At 44.9% G+C, this 21,277-nt stretch overlaps 1 protein-coding gene across 4 annotated transcripts in view; it reads right to left on the bottom strand.

Annotated features, from left to right (window-relative positions):
* AIMP1 (aminoacyl tRNA synthetase complex interacting multifunctional protein 1) overlaps window positions 1-21,277 on the bottom strand; it is a 160,005-nt gene that overhangs the window by 54,780 nt on the left and 83,948 nt on the right. For all 4 annotated transcript variants that reach the window (XM_085641399.1, XM_085641398.1, XM_085641397.1 and 1 more), the window contains exon 5: window positions 7,603-7,811. In XM_085641399.1, the coding sequence (XP_085497525.1) occupies window positions 7,603-7,811 (209 nt within the window). The remainder of the gene's footprint in view (window positions 1-7,602; window positions 7,812-21,277) is intronic.

Below are 21,277 nucleotides of genomic sequence, written 5' to 3' on the forward strand. Positions count from 1 at the left end.
CAAAACACTAGAAGGCTCTTTATCATTGTTTGAACTGTGTCACAGGGCAATTCTTTGACCCAAGAAGTGTGCGCATAAAGTCACCACTGGCTCAGCAAATCTGTCACGAGTAATGTTCTATTTCCTCAGTTAAGATCAACAAAGTATATGTTGAAATTACAACAGACTTTAAGCAAAGAAGTGGTGAGCTTCCCTGTTAACTGTGGCTGGATTGAACAGTTTGACACATCATATGGGCAAATCCAAGGGGCAACTTCTTTAGAATGTTTCCAACCTCTGACTTATAAGCGGGTAATCAATCTTCTCCACACCTGTGTACACTGGAATGGTTTACTCATATAAAGAGCAGGGTAAATACCTTTCCAGTGTGGATATAGGAGGAAGGTATTTCTCCACAGGGAAAAATAAATTGTGTAGATAAAGAAAACAATTACCTATTGCCGAAAACCCAACCAAAGTCCTAAAGGGCTCTGTATTATCTCTACTGTTTCTAAGGTGTAATTCATCCATATGATTTCCACTCTAAATCTTACCCTTTGGATATACAACAATAAATAGTTAGCATGGATAACTAAGGCAACAGTAAGTTAGAGCGCTTAAAATTATGTAGTCTCAATCAAAATGACAAAGTTTAAGACCATAATTATTCTGGTCAGTACCTATCATTCCAACACTCAGCTCAGGCCTTACCCAGTTCTAACTTGAGTGATAAAGCACATCTCTCTGACTGACCCATCACAGTGACCGACAGCAGAGGTTGGCCAGATCGTAAAGTCTCAGTTGTTCCATCTAAAATCTTCTAGAGAATATGTTCCACACTTACTCAAGGCCAAAAACAAGGGTAAGCTCTTTTTCTTTAATAGCGTTAGTACGGACTTGACTTAAAGCGTTTGCATTGGGATTTAACATATGTAAAAGAGGATGACCCTCAGAAATTAATTATGCATTTCTCTCACTAGAATGTGCAAGAAAGTGCTCAGTCTAAAGAAAATCCCAATCCCTTAGAGCTATTTCAAATCTCTTGCATACATCTGTTAGGTTTGCAAAAATCTAAGTAGTCCCAAACCTTTACTCTTTTTTGGCACAAAAAAGAAGCTAGAAAAAAATAATATTTGAAAGCAAGAGAGGATTGGTACTGGCTCTATGGCACCTTTTAAAAGAACGGCCTCTACTTGGAGCGCACCGTGTTATGGTCTCTGCTGAAATCCAGGAGTTTTAGTTGACTTAACTGGGTACCAATTTTATGGACACGAGCATTCATTCCTATGGGGTAATGACAGCCCTAATCCAGAGAAATGAGGGACTATGCTCAAGGGGCATTAGAAGGCAGCCAGACAAAGGATGCACATGGAAAGCCCACTGCCAGAACGTCAGTCGTTCTGCAGCTGCACAGACCCCATAAGTTTCGAAGGTGGGCTTTTTACCTAATGGAAAGACTAATGTGGACTTTGGCTACTACCATCCCATTATTTGTAGTCGTGGCATTTGTCTTCCCGAATGGCACTTTCTAAATTAAAACCCCATGCCCCACATGTGCTGCACAAGTATTCATTTCCAGGCACTCTGTGGCAGCATTCCTTCAACAAAAGAACCTCATCCCAACAAATATCTGTGCCCTCACTTCAGGAGGGAATCTTTGAATATGGGTTCAGGATGGTTCAGGTACATGGGCATCCACAGCTACAAGTCTTGTATCTTGTTCACAGACAATTAATACAGTTCTACTGAAATGGTTAGAGGATGGGGACGAAACATGTGCTTTGAGTAATCAGTTAAGAATTTAAATAGCTCACCCATTATTTCTCAGAAACACCAATCGCGCCTGGAAACCAGACCAGTGCAATTTGCAATTCTTAGCATTTGTGAACTTTTAGACCAAAGCTAAGCAACATTATGGAGCCTCTGTGGAGTTACATTTTAGGTTCATATCCTGGCTGAACCTTTCGTGGTTCATAAATTCAGTGTCTTTGAGATGGTAAAGTGTACCTTCCATTCCTTATAGTGCAGCAAGCATTATTATAAACAACTTATCATTACTTGTAAACCTTCAGGTAACCACACTTTTAGCTGACTTTGCAAAGGTCTCTCCTGACCTGGATACTGATGGTTGTGAGGACAGACTACACACTGCAAGTATTTGAGGCTTTCAAACCCCTATTAAACAAGGAATTTCATAACCTCTGAGGTCTTCTATAGTTCCATCCACCTCACAACTGCAAAAAGGGATGGGGGGTCATTTAGCAAAGGTCTAACTATGTACCATCAATTATTCCTTTCAAATCAGCTATTGTTCCTTACTCTGTGAAACCAGCACTAATCACCTCTTTCACTGTAAAAAATAAACGACATTGGACTATAAGGCTTGATATTATTTTGCCATACAGCATAACTCACTTTAGCAACAAAATCACTCAAAAGGGTAGCTGTAGTTCAGCTGCCACATTTGCAGGATCCTCCGTTTTTAGTCCAGTAATTATCGGTAGGACTTTCACTCAGGTAGGGGGATTAAGCAGGGTCGGATTGTGGTGTTGGAAGCTGCCAGGAGGATGGTCGTACTGCTCCGATACAGTTTTACTCACCACTGGTGTTAATCCATTTATCCTGTGTCATCTGCACTGAACTTGAATTTTTGGTCAAGCAGGAAACCAGATTCTTCTTTTCCATCGGAGTGCTTCTGGATGGTCATTATCCCACTTTTAGTGTTATCACACTCCACGGTCCCTTATGGGGTCCCACATGACTTGGCCTGGTCACAGTAGTTTAGTTTCTATGTGAAAACTCTCACGTATGTGATAGTTTCTTTGGCCTCATTTCACATGCATGCAGACCACACACTTTCATCAGGATGAAACTCTGGGTATGTCAGTTTAAACATCAGCTTATGCATGAGAGAAGTGTATAACTGGATAAACGACAACAGGCTCAAACATATACATTAAAATGGGAAAATGGTACTTTGTGCTCATCATCACATTCGGGGATATTAACCTGAAGCCAACATCACTGGGCTTCAGTCCCTTCCAAGTCTCCTAGGAATGTAATGTGGGTATGTTGATAAAGACCTCACTGATTCAACAGGAGTCACTGTAGTCCTACACATTGCTACTTTCATGTGACGAAGTCAGAACATTTTTCTGCCGGTTTTCAAATGTAAAGCTAATTAATTCAGTTATGTAGTCTAAATGTCTTTGCTGAAATAGACAGTATCTGGGGGAGTAGGTGAAAAGTTTAAATGGAAAAGTGAGAAAGGCAATACATTCAGCATAGAAAATGAGAAAAAAGTAAGAAATGCATTAATAAGGTGGGAGAAATCACATTAGACCTTATGACTTTGTAAAGGGTTTAATGTGTGGATGACATTTAAAACTAATAATAAACATTTTGGGGTGTAGTCAGTTATGGTCAGGGAACATGCAAGTGTGTGTTAAGAACAGTTAGTAAGTGGCTGCAGAAGGGAGAGATTTATGTGACAGCACGTTTTGCGCCTAGGGCCAACCTCCTTAAAGCGAATGGGTAATGAACAAGTTATCTTCGGTAACGCCTTATCTGGTAGAAACTACCTAGCCACTGACTTCTTACCTTCGAATATTATCCAAGCATCAGGACTCTTGACACAGGGTCCACGTCCCCAATCCGCCCGGTTTGTTGTAAAATGACATGGCCTTGGTGTTGTTCATGTACACCTGAACCAGTCTTTTCTTGATTGAAGGAACAAAGCCACAAAGCCTTTCAATTCCAGGCGAATCACTCATCTTCAACAAGCTTATGTGGAGCTAGGTCTCCGCTGGCGACCAGGGTTCTCTTGTCTCCACTGCTCTCAGACTGCATACCCAACCCAGGAGTGACACATCTGTCACCAAGGAGACCTCCGAGGAAAGACAGCACCCAAGAGGGAGTCAGGTGTGACTTCCGCATGTCGACATTGAACCTCAGTGTAGGCACGATGTCTGCCGTCGTCTGGAGGTGGGTGACCACCTCATGAGGCAAGCCCGCCTTCAGCAGCCAGTCGTTGAGTTGGGAGGAACACTGGAACCCCTGACCTCCGCAAATTAGCTGCAACCACTGCCATCACTTTTGTGAACACCTGAGGGGTGCTGGTAAGGTCAAAGTGTGGCACAGCAAACAAACTGCTCGAGGCATACTGGGCACCGCAGGTAATGTGGGCCAGCAGGACAGGTATGTGAAAATAGGCATCCTGCAAGTCCAACGCTACCATCCGGTATCCATGGCAGACAGGACCTTAGCCAACAAGAGCATCTGGATTTCTCCTTTTTCAGGAAGTATTTGTGAGGGCAGTGGCCTCTGTCCTTTTTTGCTACCAGAGAGTAGTGGAAATAGCAACCACATCTTTCTTCTAATGTCAGCACCCTCTCGATGCTCATTTGACCAAAAGAGACCATACTTCCGACACAGCAGGGAGAGATGGTCCTCCATCAGCCTGTTTGAGGATGGTGGCACGGGCAGTGGGCTTTCTGTGAATAGGAGAGTGTAACCCAGTTGAAAAACTGAGAGCAGCCATTTGTCCAAGGTTATATACTGCCATCGGGGTAGGTGGTGCTTGATCCTGCCGCTGATCTGTTGATGGCGAGAGGCCATATTAAAGCAGTTTTTAGGCTGTGGCTGCCGGGAGAGTGAAAGGGGGTGGCAGACTTGGTAGAGCACTGGCCTTTGGTCCTATAGTGCTTCTGGGAATCGCGTTCGCTGCCACGGAAGGGCTGGGGCGCATGTTGGCAGTGATGGCTGGACGAGAATGGACATGGTTGGCAGCCCATACTACAGCCAATGAAGAGGCGAACGGCAGAGTGGGGCTGACGAGGGGCCATTGAGAGTCACAGCCACCAGGCAGTGGCCCTGCTGCCCTTAAAGCGCTTGATCGCCGAATCGGCTTTATCGCCAAATAGGCGAGTGCCATTGAAGGGCAGATCCTTAAGGGATGCCTAGACATCTCCTGAAAAGCCAGCAGATTTCAACCAGGCGTGGTAGCGGTTTGCCACTGACGAAGCAATTGCTCTGCCTAATGAGTTGGCCGTATCCAGTCCACAGCATATACTGAAATTTGCTGCACCCCTGCCATTGGCAATAGCCTCCAAGACCATGGGCAGAACTTGTACAACCAAACCCAAACAATGAGGGAATACCGACCTAAGAGGCATGCAGTGTTCACTAACCATAGTGCAATTCTGGTGGAAGAGAAAATCTTCTTACCAAAGGTGTTCATCCTCTTGGATTCCCTATCCGGTGGTGTGGAAGGGAAAGCATTAGGGTTGACTTTGGACATGGATGCCTCGACAACCAGACTCTCCAGAGTACAGTGCTGGGTGAGGAAGCCTGGGGAGTATTCAAAGGTAATGAATCTACAGCTAGAAGTCTCTATCTGGTAAATAAATCGAATATATCTTACAACGAGACTAATGGAGAGATGTGTCAATCTAGCTCTGGTCATCACATGCAAATCTGGCACAGAATGACCCGACAAAATCTGGATCCACAAAAAACTGAAAGCTTGGTTTTATCAGAGAACAGGCTGATTTGTCTGGAGTGTTATAATCTCACTATAGGGGTTCAAAAGCGAGGAATAATTACCATCCACGGTACCACTCCATGTAATCTAAACTCCCAAAAGGTAACCGGATGGTGTACCCAAAATACTCACCAGAAAATCTAGGGGAGGAAGAGGGGGACAGACACACGTATGAGTTAAGACGAGAACAATCACTCACCCCAAGGTGACATGCTTCATCATTGGATTCCCTCTTACACACTGGGACCTCAAGGTACCCAGTATGGGCTACAACTCCCCCGTAGGACAGGAGCGTGAGGTGTTTTATATCATCCAATGTAGGGCAGTGAAAATAATAATAGTATTAAAAGGTTACCATACTTTTACTGGTATGGAAATAATCAGTGGTACCAGCATGAGTCAGGTCCACATTCAATTGGAGACTACTAGTCAACAGCCACCTTCATCAGAGCCTCTTGTACAGGCCGCAGGAGACAGGACAATAGAGTCCTGAGACCTGCTACCTAAGGACTGATGAAGGTGGCTGTTGTCTAGTAGTCAACAATTGAATGTGGACCTGACTCATGCTGGTACCACTGACTATTTCCTTACCAGTAAAAGTATGGTAACTTTTTAATACTCTTATTTTTTTCATACTAACTAGGCAGAGTGACATAGTGAATGGTCCTTTCGTGATTCTAGATGTCTGAAGTGTTCCAACAAATATATTCAGGAATGGTACAGCAGAGAAAAGGGAGATGAAAAAATGTCGCCACTGAATTCGGAGGCAGACCTAGGTCTCAGTCCAAAGACTGAAACTTTATTGTAGAGTAGATCTGAATGGCAGTAATCCGTAGTGAAAAGGTAAAAAAGTTGGTTATAAATATCAGAAACTGGCTTGTTCCATGTCCACATTTCAATTTCAACTAAAACTATACTTCTTTCACATAGCAATTTGGCAACAAACATACTAGCAACCCTTCCTTAGGATTCTCTGCGATCGAAGTAATCACCAAGATTGGGTGACAACAGCAACAAGAAGCAGTGGTAATCTCGACCGTATACAACAAAGTCCAAGTAGGGTGGGAGTGAGCAGGGGGTGGGGAAAACAATTACAACAGCACAAGTCTACTACTGTAAGGATAACTCATGGTAGGGAAAACCCTAAACGCAGACAAACAAAATGTGGACCCCATGCCTAAAAAACAGACTTCAGTGCCATAAGAACCACTTGAGCTAACAGAGAAAAATAAAAAAAAACTGGGGGCAAGAAGTGTAAAATTATAGGTGACATATCTTTTTACAGGGACCCAAATGTTTACTTCTGCCTAGAGAAGTTGTGAGATTAGGAGAGTCACAATTAGAAGGAAAAATAAATGCTTCAGAATCCTTCAGCACTGTATCTCCTGATTTGTGACAAATAATTGTTTTTCTGGTCACAAGTCAATATACAACAGGTCATACGGTCCCTTGAATACAAGAGGCATAAAAACATTTCCTTAATATATATATATTTTTTTTTAATCAATGCAGTAACTTCACACAGCCCTAGTTCATGCCAGCTGGATACTAGTTGTGCTTTTTCACTGCCCACCAAATACGTAGAAGCAGAAACAAACTGTGAAGGAGAAGACTTGGATTTTAAAATGTGTTTGTCGATCTTGCAGGAGGTGTGGGTTTACTAGAGACCTTTGCTGCTACTAAGACCAAAATGTTTTTTCTGCTGCCTAACGATGTTGAGAGGAAAGTGTGTAAATCAGATTTAAAACAGTCCAGAACCCTTCGCCTGTTATCAGGAGATATGTTAAACAGCATGCGCCTCAATGCTGGACAACTTTTTATGGTCACAAGCCAATACCTAAACTCCTGAGTTCAGCATACGTAAGTCAACAAACGGAATATATGATATTCTAACTTTGTGCCTTGTCTAGAAAAGGTGCAAAACATTTTTCTTACACTCTTTTTGATTATTACAAGAATATTTATAAACAGACCTTTTTCCATGTATGCTGGACGGTATGTCTGTTTTACTGCTGTGTAAAGAAAGATCATAAAACAGAATGCTTTCATTTTTTAAAATGTGTGTCGATTTAGCTTCATACCTGTTCCAGTGGCACATGCTTGACCAAGCCACTGACAACAGTCCTGGGAGCGGATTCACCAACATTCACCTCTTCTACATACAAAGAATCAGCATCCGGGTGCTTTTTGGCAGTAATAATGCACCCGACACGAAGGTCCAACCTGGAGACATCCACAGGCTTGGAGTCGTCCTCAGCCACAGCTGGTTGCTTCTTTTCCTTTTTCTCTCCTAAAGGGAGAAGTATGGAATGAATTACACACAGCAAAGGCTATGGAATAAAATAAGCTACATCCACCTCCTGAACAAACATAGCTGATGCCAAACACTTGAATTTTGTATAATTATGCCTTCTAATTATCTTGTTAAACATACGCACATACATTCTCAATCGAAATGGGTTAGCTCCAGGTTTACTCTTCGTCCAACTATAGTTCATGGAGCAAAGCTATTAAGATTGCTTCAAGCTGAGGTGGTGTAAGCCCTGCTGGTCTCCTCTCATCTCCTCCCGCCACCCAAAGTTAGATCTCTGTATTTCACAGCGGAGGCAACATTATAAAAACTGCACAAATGGCACAAGACCATTCAAAAGCAAGGGTTTGTTCTCTTGACTGGAAACAGAACTCCCTGCTTGGTTGAAGGACTGAATTAACCTCAGTTTCCCTGGCCAACATAAAACAATCTGCATCCAAGTCTGTCAACGGCTTGTACAAAAGCAATGCATGATATATAGTTTTGGGACTGATTGCAATTTCACTTTACATTTTATTTTGGCTTGTGTGGCAGAGGGCCATATTCTAACTGTTCCAATCTACCCTGAGCCGAAGATGATTAATGATCTCATGAAAAAAAAACTGCTATACTTATCATCATAACTCAACACAAGTCAGTAGTTCACTGATGTCAAGTCAGTAGATGCCCCGAACCATTATTTATCACTTTATTTTTCCAAATAATTTCAGATTTATGAAGATGGCTCAATAGTAGGTGATGCTCTTCTGTCATTCTCAGGTTGATGCAGTATAGTGCTTGATTCTTTTGTTTTTTAACAGTGCCCCAAGTGGGGTTGGGCCTCTGTTACACATTTGTGCGCAGGGTTTGCAATCCCTGGTTGCTTAATAGTGCCTCCAGTTGGGGCTAGTCTTCTGTTGCTACAGGGAGGACATCACGCAATACTGGCACACTTACAGCATTACTAACCCTTGTTGTTTAGTGGCACCTCAACGGAATTTGGACTTTTTGTCGCTAAGGGGCAAACTACCCATAGTAAATAAACCAGAGGACTTCAATTGATGAGCAATGTTGAGTCCTATGTATGATATAGTCCACTTGTAAAGATGGCAAGGACCGCTATGCATGACTATGCCTAATCTCACACTTGTTAACACCTCAGGTGTGTGAGCAGTGACATTTGCTACACCGCGTCGATACCAAGTCTACAAACCTCACATACATCACACAACAAGTTCCACACAGGATAAACTACAAACCAATACTCGTTCACCCATGCATGACGTTGGACACCCAGAAACCAAAGAAAATCAAGAACAACACAGCCTGGACAGGGGTTGGAGCACCATATAAATGATACAGACTGGCTACTTACTTCATAAGCTTGAAAGCGCTTTGGGAGACACAAAGAGAAGGAAAGTGCTACACAAGTACCAATACAAAGAATTCTAGTAAAAGATACGTGAATGAAGAGTTCCAGAGTGCCATTTTATTCACTGAGTTTGTAATAACATATCATTGTCTGGGGAGGAGCATGAACACAAGCTTTTAGCACAGTTCATTAAAGAAAGATAAGCCATGTAAAATCAAACAAAGATCGACTTAGACATCACTGTGACTAAGTCAGGTTAAAGGTGGAGTGGCAGGAGAGGGGTGAATTTAATTTATGCAGAGTGTGAACCCCTTCTTCCCCATTTCCTTCCCCCTCCTTGTCCTGGGAAAGGCACAAGTTTGATGTTCACTGCCCGTTGCTTATATAGTGCCGGTATCGGTTTGTGGTGATTTATGGAAGTTTATTTGTGATGCTTCTTAATGTTGTGGCAGTGTCAAGGGCTGTTCTGTGTTTTGTTGGATTGTAGAGAGTTTATGCATGAAAGTCTGTCATCTAGAACGAGTGGGTGGCATTCAATAGGTCACTCCCTTCAATGTCTTGGCATGAATGTTCTTCAGCACCACTCTGGAACTAAAATGATATACCATGAGCAGACTGGAGAGGGAGCAAGAGAGAGTGTGGAGGTAAACAGGAATAGGTGAGAGAAAGAAATGGGGCACAAGGAATAAGATCTTACTTCTCTACCACATGAACTACTACTGACACCACCACCAGGCTACCATGATCCATCTTCTAGATTCACCTCTGAGCCTTTCTTCTAGTTTCATTCCAATGCTGCACCCCAGGGTTTTTTCAACCCAGCCACTGTACTCACATTAGCCTGTCATGTCTATTCAACTGCAGATGCTACTCAGATCTTCCTTAAAGATGTGACTGCAGAGGATGGAGCTCAGACACATGGAGTTACGACTACCTAACCTCACCCATTTATTTGTTGCCAGCACTTTTACTAAATGAGCAAGTTCAGATGGTTCTTTGCTGAATCAGGGAAAATCAGTCAGTTATTTGAGGGCAGCAGCAGGCACCATACTCCCTGCTTAGGCTTCTCCTTCTGCAAAAACAGCAAGACAGGCCTATTTCGAGGTTAATCTGTTTAGCAGTCCAGTTACATCTCAAGGGTACAAAGGGACAGGCTAAGGTGATATCATTGGGTAAGCTGAGGATTTCAATGAATCAGAACTCATCCAGAAGTACTAAATCTAAACAGTGAAAAATGCTGAAGAGGATTAGAATGTTTTCCAGAATCACCACCAACTGCAACGTCTCTCAGTATTCACCTCAAACAACTGAGCAAAAACTTTGGCATGTAAAGCCAATCAGCCTGGATTGCCTTCCCTACTTGTCTCCAATCCACAGCAAGCCTAATAGCTTCACGCCTGCAGGCTTAGAGAGCACTATACAACTAGGGGGTAAACAGCTATATCCGAGCACCTGAGTAAATGCTCTACCCAATCTTTACGTTCTTGATACAGCTATTCCTCCCCTAGTAAGAGTGAATAACGATTAATAAGTATAGCTTATATTTTCAAATGTCTTTACTAAATGTACCCTTCAGGGAAATTTTACCAGAAGTACACGCTTTCGATACTTTCTGGATCGCACTGGGTCCTAAGTAGTAGTGTACGCTATGCTAGTTTTGTATACCAAAGTTGTTGTGGGCGAAAAACCACAAAACACGGTCTACAGTCTGTCTAACAAGGACCAAAGTGGTGGACACGCAACTCAGGAGTGCACTGCTGAGTGGGGGTTACATGAACTGAAAATTATAAGAAACTGTGGTAACAGGAATATTTTCTACATTCCAATTAGTTAGCCACTATAACGATTTAAAGTACTCCTATTGATGATTCAATCACAGCTGTTTAACTGTTCATTATAATACCTTTCAACATTGATCCCATAGCGTCTCCATCATGCTCTGGATACTAGATCAAGGAATCTTTTGCATTTCATGATTTGGCTGATGCATCTACAGATCCCAGCCCTATTTATACTTTATTACACCAGGGAGGGACAAGCAGCTACATCTGCCAAATCTTAAAATGGATAAGATCCAATATCTTGTGCACGATGGAGATACCCCTGCTGTTAGTGGAGTTTGAGCAAGTCTTCTCTGTTGTTAAAATCAGTTCTCTTTACATTTTCACCATCCGTCCTATAGCAATAAACCTTCGAAAAACGTGCCTCACAAGTAGGCGGACATGTTCACTTTCCCTGACAATGCCAAAATGGAAATGTGTGGTTTCCTTTAAAGATGCTGTTAACGTGGCAGGAAATGGATGCAAACTAAAAATGGTTTTCAGAAAGTCTGATAACCCTAAACAAGTCATTCATGAGACTGCATCTATAACTGTCTCCCACCACACATATATTTACTCCGGTGTGGAATGCTGTAACATTTCCATTAAAAAAAAAAAAAAAAACACACATTTCCCTCATCTAATAGATCCCATCGTTAAGAGGTACCAAAAAGGACCTTACAAAGAAATCAGAAATAATATGACTCACAAATGAGTTATTAGCCAATAAGCAATCGTTAGGACCCTTTTCCAACACAGAATCAGTGCGACAAAGCAATGCATGACCAAATATTATGGAAAAGTACAAACTAAGGATTAAATTCTCAACAAGACATTTAATCTCATCTCTCCCAGATATAATAGATTATCCGGGGAAACAATGTTTCCCTTCAGGCATCATTCGCCCATTCCAAACAGTGGCTTCTCAGGGTACACACAGCCAAATACATACAATTATTGCATGAGAAACACACAGGCAACACGTACGTTCAGGCTGAATGCCGTGCTCATCCACTGGGAAAGAGCCTACAAATGACATACATGTGGACTCTGAAATGCTATTTCTACAGCAACTGGAGAAAAAAAATACCTTTTAACTATTACTCTAGGCCTAACAAGATTCAGGATTATAGAGGAGTAACTAAACAACGGGGATGTTTTTCCCATAGGATTTCCTAGTAAACTAAAATAGACAAAAAGAGCAAACCCATCAGCGAAAAACATCCCCTTTATTCAGATACCCATCTAGAACATGATGTTATATAGGAGCTCCAAACCAGTCTAATATTATGAACAAGCTTTTCAAACTGATATTTTTAACAAAGAAATAATACAAAGGACGCAGGCTCCAGCACTAAGCATTGTTACGCTACAGCAGTGGCAAATAAATAATAATAATAGAAATGATTTATAAAGCACCCGGTTACGCCATTTAGAGTGTCCCCGTGCTAATCATGTTAAAACCTGTACTGACCCTTAGGTAGCAGGCTAGACCGGCCTTATCGTTGTCTAAACAACCAGGTCTTAAGTTTCTTGCAGAAAACTGATTCAGACTCTTCCCGTCTCAGATCTAAAGGCATGCTATTCCACAGTTTAGAGGCCAACAAGCCAAAGGAGCATCTGCTCATACGGGCTTTTTTCATCCTGCAAGTAACAGTAAGCGAGGTCCCAGCAGATCTCAAGGTTCTGCTAGGTTGATAATACTTTACCAGGGGCCATACGTATCGGGATCCCTTCCCATTCATGATTTTGTAGCAAATAAACATTGCTTTAAAAAAACACTCTTCCTCACAGGAAGCCAATGTAATTTAACACAGGCTGACCCAATGGATGCCTGCCTCGGAATGTTAACGAGCAGCCGTGCTAATTCGTTCTGTACTCTCTGGAGTTTTGCCAACCTAGCCTGTCAGGTTCCTTAAGTATAACACATTGCAGTAGTCCAGCCGGACATAACCAGTGCCTGGACTACTGATTTCTTGGTCGCCCCAGGAAGACAGCCCAGAATTGTACTCAGAATTTTCAAAATTCCAAAACTCTTTCCCACCAGGCAGGAGATCTGGCTCTCAAATGATAGTTCAGCATCAAACCAGACACTGAGATTCTTCACTTTCGGCATGGAGTCGGCACTGGCTCGAGTAGATCTGGAATCGGCAGAGGTCCAGAGAGATGGTCGTTTCCCTACGAAGAGAACCTCAGTTTTTTTAGTTTAGCAACTCTGGTACATCCACGCCGCTAAACTGGCCAGACTAACTTTGTTGTGAGGTGACAGCAATTAATAACAGCATTTTGAAAAGGATGTTCAGGATGGTGGATAGAAATGAGAACCACAGATAGTAAATATTTTGTGTAGCAAAAGTTAAAATAGTCCTCACAGTTTCAAGTTTATTATTCTAGTGTATAGTCTTTTTAAAACCATTACACTATATATAAAAAAACATTCATAAAACCTTTTGTGCACTTATTATATGAAATGTTAAAAAGAACTATAAATATAAGAGAAAATTCATAATGTAGTCTCATTAAAATTCATAATATACTTCACATATCTCTCATGCAAAAGAGGATTCTTTACAGTCAGAGTAAGATACAAAGCGACTCCTTTTTTCTTTCAAAGTTTGTGTATAGGATGGGATTAATGTTTCCCGTCAAGATCATTGTTCGTGATTAATTTTAGTATTGTCCTGGATCCAGAATTTTCTTCTTAATAGGGTACAATACTTAATCATTTAGTTTAAACTTGCTAAACTCTTGGTCGGTTTGTAATCCAACTGAACTTTACATATATACTTTTTATGTTATTGGTCCTTTATTTGGGTTATTTCTTTTAAATTAACTTTTAAAAATGTTACCCCTCCGCAGACAAGTGAGAGTGAGATTCCTCCCAGCCAAGTTTACCGCTTGCCTGCAGGTACGGATTTTCAATATAGTAAAAATTATTTTCAACAGTTTTTTCCTTTCTAATCCAAACTTTGGGCTCAAACAGCAAATATGTGCTAAAGACTCTTTCTTATATTTACACAGCAGACATTCTTGATTTTGAAACTGATATTACCAATTGGGAGCAAGATCTTTAATTTCCCACAAGCCGAAGCGGAATTGCATGAACGGTTGTTTTATGTTCAGTGAGAAATGAGCTGAGAGGTATTCCTGCGGCTGCCACTTTTTGTAGGAATTGATCACTGTCCAGGCGTGGCACCTTCGTGTGAGGATACTCTTGTCAGTAGTATGAGACAACATTTTGGCTGTGGCTTTAATTGCCTGATAAAAGGCTGCTTTTCCCATATTCGCTGTCCAAACTTCATGCGCACCTAATTCCTCAATTGCCTGCATTAGGTAAGATCCCCAGGAATATATCAGAAATGGGCCACAAGGCATTAACTGTTGGCTAGTTAACTTCCAAACAGTGATTTCTTCTGAATGAAGTGTTTTGAGCTGGACGCTTCTAAACCTGGATTCAAAGAAAAGTGGCTCCAGTTTTAATGTATGGTAAAGAAAAACTAGCAAGTATTTCACCATATTGGAGGCTTTAGATTAAAGGGCAGTAGAACATGAAGTCTTTAGAAAAATGGGCTTCTTTCAACCCAGGCAAGAGACGCAACTTAGATGGTTGACAGTTACAAACCTCCTCTTTGCAATAAAATGTAAACTATGGAAGAGGACCCTTCTTCTAGCCTTTTAGCATTCTTTCCTCAATGTTGGGATGCTTCACTGACTCCCTCATTGCTTCACACAATGTTGCTCCATTTGCAAAATACATAAGCAACAGTAACAAAAGTCTACTCAGTTATTAGGAGTGTTTGAAATTTCCTTCGCCCAGCAAGAGGCACATACTGTTTGGTGTCAAGGACACACATATTTTATTTTGTCCACTAGAGAAGTAGGCCTAACCCCCAGCAGCACACAACCTTTAGCTGCCTGTTTACAGTATCGATCTCTAAAAGAAAGAGGATTGTCGGCCTCTAATGCAAGACTTGTATCCATATGTAAAAGGTGTTTAAACTGGTCTATACAATTCACTAAGGAAAAGCATTTCCTGCTAGGGCAAGCACTCTAGTGGTCACATGCATCAACACATTTTCCCATAGACACAGAATGGGCAAAACCCTTTGATACATCTGGCCCTAAGGAAATACGGAGAGCTTAGTTTGCATTACTAACATTGGCTCCAAGCATGTATATGTTTGCAAAATGTAACAATTTGGACTTCTTATGATGTTTCCTGATTATATACAAATACAAGCAGAAGCTTGAAAGCAAGATTGGTGCTTGTTAGCTTTAAACAAAATGAGCACAAAATAAAACTTGAAAAGAAATCTGTGCTAAACGAATAGTTCATAATTACCATTAAACATGTAAGTTGGGGGCGTGGCCAAGATGGCGGAGTGAGCGGTCGCACTCTCCGTGAGCTCCTGAAACCCCAGGCCCTTGGACCGAGAATTTTGGCAGTATCTCCCCCATATCTGCTGGGAGATCGCGGGGAAAGAAGGGGACTACCAGCGACCCAGCGGTGGGACTCAGCGAGGCCCCCGAACGATATCGCAGGAGGCCGCGGAAGGCAGGCGCGGGACGGAGCAGCAGGGAGGGGCCGAGAGCCGGAGCCTGCCGACGCGGACCACGGTGCGGAGCCAAAGCACTCCCGAGGCTGGGCCGGCGAGAACCAACCCCGACTGCCGGAGTATGAATATGCTACTTACCAGTATGCATCTGTTCTTGGCATGTAGGGCTGCTGACATTCATATCTGTGCATAGATCGCCGCCTAGTGTTGGGTCCGGATGTTTGCACGTTGTTGTCCTGGAAGAGTCTTCGAAGTATCCTTGGATAGGTGACTCCTCCCCTGGACTACAGTGCGCATGGGCATCCTCTCCATCCTCAGATTGTTTTTCGCCATTGTGGCAGTGATGGAGTAGATACAGAAAGTGATGACCATGCTTGCAGTAATTCTGAGAGCTGCAGCTGCGACAGGCGCCGGGGAGGAGGGAGGGCGATATGAATGTCAGCAGCCCTACATGCCAAGAACAGATGCATACTGGTAAGTAGCATATTCAGTTCGAGGCATGTGGGCTGCTGAATTCATATCTGTGCATAGAATACATAGCAGTGCCCTCTATTAGCGGCGGCTACCCGTGCCAGCTGCAGCGGTCTGAAAAAGTGTTTTGAGAACAGCCTGTCCTACAGCTGCCTGCTGTTTTGACTGCACATCTACGCAATAGTGTTTTGTAAATGTGTGTGTAGTGGACCATGTGGCTGCTCTGCATATATCATGCAGGGGAATATTTCCTAGGAAGGCCATGGAAGCCCCCAACTTACGTGTTGAGTGGGCTCGTGGTGGAATAGTTAATGTGCGTTTTGCCTTTTGATAACAGATTTGAATACACTTAACTATCCATCTGGCTATCCCTGCTTTGGAGATGGCGTTACCTTTGTGGTGTGAGGCAAAGGCAACGAACAGTTGTTTTGTCTTCCTGAATGGTTTAGTCCTGTCGATGTAGTACATGAGGGCCCTCCGTACATCTAGTGTATGTAGTGCCCTTTCTGCAACAGTTTGTGGGTTTTGGAAGAAAACGGGCAGTTCAATAGTCTGGTTCATGTGGAACCGTGATATTACCTTGGGCATGAACTTGGGGTTGGTACGTAGTACGACCCTGTTAGCGTGAACCTGAATAAATGGCTCTTGAACGGTTAGTGCCTGGAGTTCACTAACTCTTCTGAGGGAAGTGATCGCTACTAGGAAGGCCACTTTCCAGGTAAGGAATTGAATCTCGCATGAGTGTAGAGGTTCAAAGGGTGGACCCATCAGGCGTGTGAGGACCAAGTTGAGGTTCCACATTGGAGCCGGTGGGTGACTAGGTGGAATGACTCGTTTGAGCCCCTCCAAGAATGCTTTGATGGCAGGCACTCTGAATAGAGAGAGGTGCTGCCTGGTTTGCAGATAGGCTGATATTGCGGTCAAATGGACACGTATAGACGTGTACGCCAGATTGCATCGATATAGGTGTAAGAGATAACAGATGATGTTTTGGATGGATGCGTCCAGCGGGTTGATGTCATTATTTCCGCAATAAATGACGAACCTTTTCCATTTGGCTGCATAGCAAGCTCTGGTAGTGGGTCTCCTGGCCTCCTTGATGATGTCCATACAGTCAGGTGGCAGTTTGAGATAGCCAAACTCTAGGACTTCAGGAGCCAGATCGCCAGATTCAGCTGTTGCGGATCTGGGTGCTGAACCTCTCCATGGTTCTGCGTCAAATGCGCGGGTTTGATCCGCAGCCTTTGATGCGGCACCACGGAAAGTTCGAGGAAGGTGGTGTACCACGGCTGGCGTGCCCACGTGGGAGCAACTAGGACGAGTGTCAGGGAGTGTTGTCGGAGTTTGCGGGCCACTAGCGGTATCAATGGCGCTGGGGGAAAAGCGTACGCAAATCTGCCGGACCAGTTCATCCATATCGCATTGCCCTGCGACTGCGGATGTGGGAATCTGGCGGCGAAGCTTGGGCATTTTGCGTTTTCGCTTGTCGCGAATAGGTCTATCTCCGGATGACCCCACTGCTGAAAGTACGGTTGGAGTACTGATGGGTGTAACTCCCACTCGTGCATTTGGTGGCTGTGTCTGCTGAGCAGATCCGCCATCTGGTTGTCCTTGCCAGGGAGGTGTTCCGCCATGAGGAACATGTTCCTTTGAATGGCCCACTTCCACATGCTCTGAGCCAGATGAGACAACTGTGGAGAGTGTGTGCCTCCCTGTTTCTGTATGTAGTACATTGCGGTCATGTTGTCCGTCCGGATCAACACGACCTTGTTGCATAGATGTACTTTGAACGCCTTCATGGCTAGGAAGATTGCCATCAATTCCAGAAGGTTGATGTGCAACTTCTTTTGTTGTGTTGTCCATAGTCCTTGCACTGTGTAGTGGAGTACATGAGCTCCCCATCCCTGGAGAGACGCGTCCGCTGTCAGTACTATTTGTGGGACAGGCTCTTGGAACGGTCGGCCCTTGCAAAGGTTTTGTGGATTCCACCAATGCAGAGAGTTGTATGCCCGACCGCTCACCAACACTAGGTCCTTTAACTGTCCTTGAGCCTGATTCCACTGACGTGCTAGGCACTCCTGAAGTGGGCGCATATGTAATCTCGCGTGCGGGACTATGAAGATGCAGGAGGCCATCATGCCTATCAACTGCATGAACACTCGCGCTGGAAGTGAGTGATTGGGTTTGAATTTGGAGATCAGCAGTTGTATGCTGTCGATCCTCACTAAATTTGGCTGAGCTGTGGCCGCCAGAGTGTCTATAGTCGCACCTAGGTACTGTTGTACGTGTGCGGGCTGGAGATGGGACTTTGGATAATTCAGTGAGAATCCCAGACTGTGAAGAAGGTGAATGGTGCGGGACATGTGGCTTGCACATTGCTGGGCTGACTTCGCTTGAACGAGCCAGTCGTCTAGGTAGGGGTAGACGTGTATATGCTGCCTCCGTAGATGTGCTGCCACCGTAGCGAGGCACTTCGTGAAAACCCTGGGCGCTGTTGTCACGCCGAAGGGAAGGACTTTGAACTGATAGTGCTGCCCCTGAACAGTGAACCTGAGGTATTTTTTGTGTGAGGGGTGGATGGGTATGTGAAAGTACGCATCCTTGAGGTCCAGTGTGGCTAGGAAGTCTCCCTGCTTGAGAAGCGGAAGGACTTGCTGTAGAGTGAGCATATGAAAGTGCTCTGAAAGAATGTACTGGTTCAGGGGTCTCAGGTCCAATATAGGTCTGAGCGACCCGTCCTTTTTTGGAATTAAGAAGTAGAGGGAGTACACTCCCGCACCCTGCTCGTGGATGGGTACGACCTCTATAGCGCCTTTTAGAAGCATACTTTGCACTTCTTGCTGTAAGAGCGTTAAGTGCTCTGAGGACATAGGACGGCTTCTTGGTGGTATTGTGGGTGGAGTGGAGGTTAACTCCAGACAGTAACCGTATTTTATAATATCTTTGACCCACCTGTCCGTGGTGATGGAATTCCACGTGGACAGGAACCTTTGTAGCCTTCCCCCGACAGGTGTTATGTGGTCGGGAGGAAGGGAGAGGGCGTCACTGCTTGTTCTTGGGGGAGGACCTGGTGTTGCCGTAGCCGCGTCCTCTGCCCTTTGTGCTGGAGCCACGATATCCACCTCGGGTGTTTTTATCATAGGTGGTCTGTGTATTGCCTTTGTTATATGCTTGTTGTGACCCCTGTCCTCTACCTGCTCCCTTGTTTCCGGGGCGACGAAAGGAGCCGCTCCGAAAGGACTGAGTTTGTAGTGCGCCCATGGACTTTGCAGTGTCCGTATCCTTTTTTATCTTTTCGAGGGTGGTGTCAACCTCTGGCCCGAATAAATAGTCGGGGTTGACGGGCTGGTTCAGTATATTGTTTTGTACCTCAGGCTTGAATCCTGAGATCCGTAGCCAGGCATGTCGTCGCAACATGACGCTTGTGTTTATGGCTCTGGCAGCCGTGTCTGCAACATCTAGTGCGCATTTGATGGAAGCGTTCGTTAGTAGCTGTCCTTCTCTGATGAGCATTTCTGCGCCTTCCTTGAACTGGTCAGGGAGATGTTGGAATATTTGCTCAAGTGTGTCATAGTGCGCTCTATCATAGCGAGCAAGGAGCGCCTGAGTGTTGGCTATGCGCCATATGTTGGCAGCTTGGGCGGCAACTCGCTTGCCAGAGGTTTCTAACACCTTGGACTCTTTGTCCGGGGGAGGAGCGTCACCTGTTGTTTGCGAGTGTGCCCTCTTGCGTGCATTCGCTACGACGATGGAGTCGAGTGGTAATTGTCCTCTGATGTAAGTAGGATCCCCAGGTGCTGATCTGTATTTTTTATCAATCCTGGGGTTTATCACTCGTGCCCTGGTGGGTTCTTTGAAAATGTCCTTGGCTGGTTTGAGGACCCCCTTCAACATTGGCAGAGTCTTTACATGTCTTTCTGAGGATGCAAAGGTGTCCATTAGAAAGTCATCTTCGATGGTATCAGAGTGAAGCTGCACCCCATGGTTATTGGCAGCACGTTCGATAAGAGCATTGAACGCTGCAGTATCCTCCGTAGGAGATGTCTTTGCCCCATAGAGTTGTGGATCCTGTGCATCGAGAGGTGCACTGGGGTCTGCAGGGTCGCCCCAAGTTTGATCAGGGTCCTGCTGGTCATCAGGGTCCGTGTCTACATGGTAGGGGACTCGGTCAGCCATGTAGTCCTCCAATGCGTCTGTATCGGAGCGTGTGGGGGAGAACCGGTGTGGATCCTGGTAGGATGAATGGAAGGGTTCATAAAGGAGAGGTTCCGATTCTGCAGGCAACTTCCTTTTTAGTGGGATCCTGAAAGGGTCCAATGGCGGCTCCGAAGTTATCCTTCGGTCCTGGAGAATCATTCTGCCAGTGCCGGCGTCGATGATACGTGCTGGAGACGTCTCAGCAGGTGTGACCGTAGGTTGGGTGACCCGTGTCCTGAGTTGGAACATTTTTGGGATTGTTGACGGAGGCAAGCCGAAGGTAATGTTGGTCGGCACCGAAGAGGCTGCGGGAGCTCCGACCGAACCGGAGCCCGACGTGTCCTGGAGGACAGGTGTGGTTTTGCTGCCTTGCGTCACACCAGGTCGTACTTGGGGCGCCTTCGAGGCTTTGGCACCGGCCAGGCTCGTAGAGGCGGCCGTAGATTTTTTCGGTGCCGGAGGGTCATCGAGTCGGGGTGAAGAGATCACCGTCGAAGTCTTCGATACCTGAGGCTTAGGTGTCGTCGAGGGAGCGATGTGAGACACAGCAGGCGGTACGGCCCTTGGTGTCGTCGGTGCCGGTAGCCGAGCAGGTTTGTCGGTGCCGATGGCTTTTTTCCGTTTGTCGACTCCAACGTCGCCCGCCTCAAGTTCGGCACCGAAGTCCCTCTTGGTGCGGTCGGTGCCGACGCGGTGCGCTGGCGTCGAAGGCCTCGATCCGACCAGCGCTACTTTCAGTTTCGGTTTCGGTGGAACCTGAGCAGCTTTCGGTTTCGGTTTTGTGATAGGGAAACCAGCCTGTTTATGTAGTAATGGCTGCCGCTGAACGTCCGAGGCCGGGCCCGAGGGCGGGGCCGAAGAACTGCGGGATGGGTCTCGGGTAAGGCCCGAAGGCGATCCCTCGACCGGAGCCATAGGCTGTGGCACTGGTGTTTGAACGGTTTGAACAGGTAGGCCTTGTTCATCATTGGAGCTACTTTCTTCGGCCCCGAAGGCCTCCTCGTCGTCTCCTACCTCGGTGTCGTCTTCACCTCTGTGGAAGAGTGACTC

This window comes from Triturus cristatus, chromosome 2_2 (genome assembly GCF_964204655.1).
Source record: "Triturus cristatus chromosome 2_2, aTriCri1.1, whole genome shotgun sequence".
NCBI lineage: Eukaryota > Metazoa > Chordata > Amphibia > Caudata > Salamandridae > Triturus > Triturus cristatus.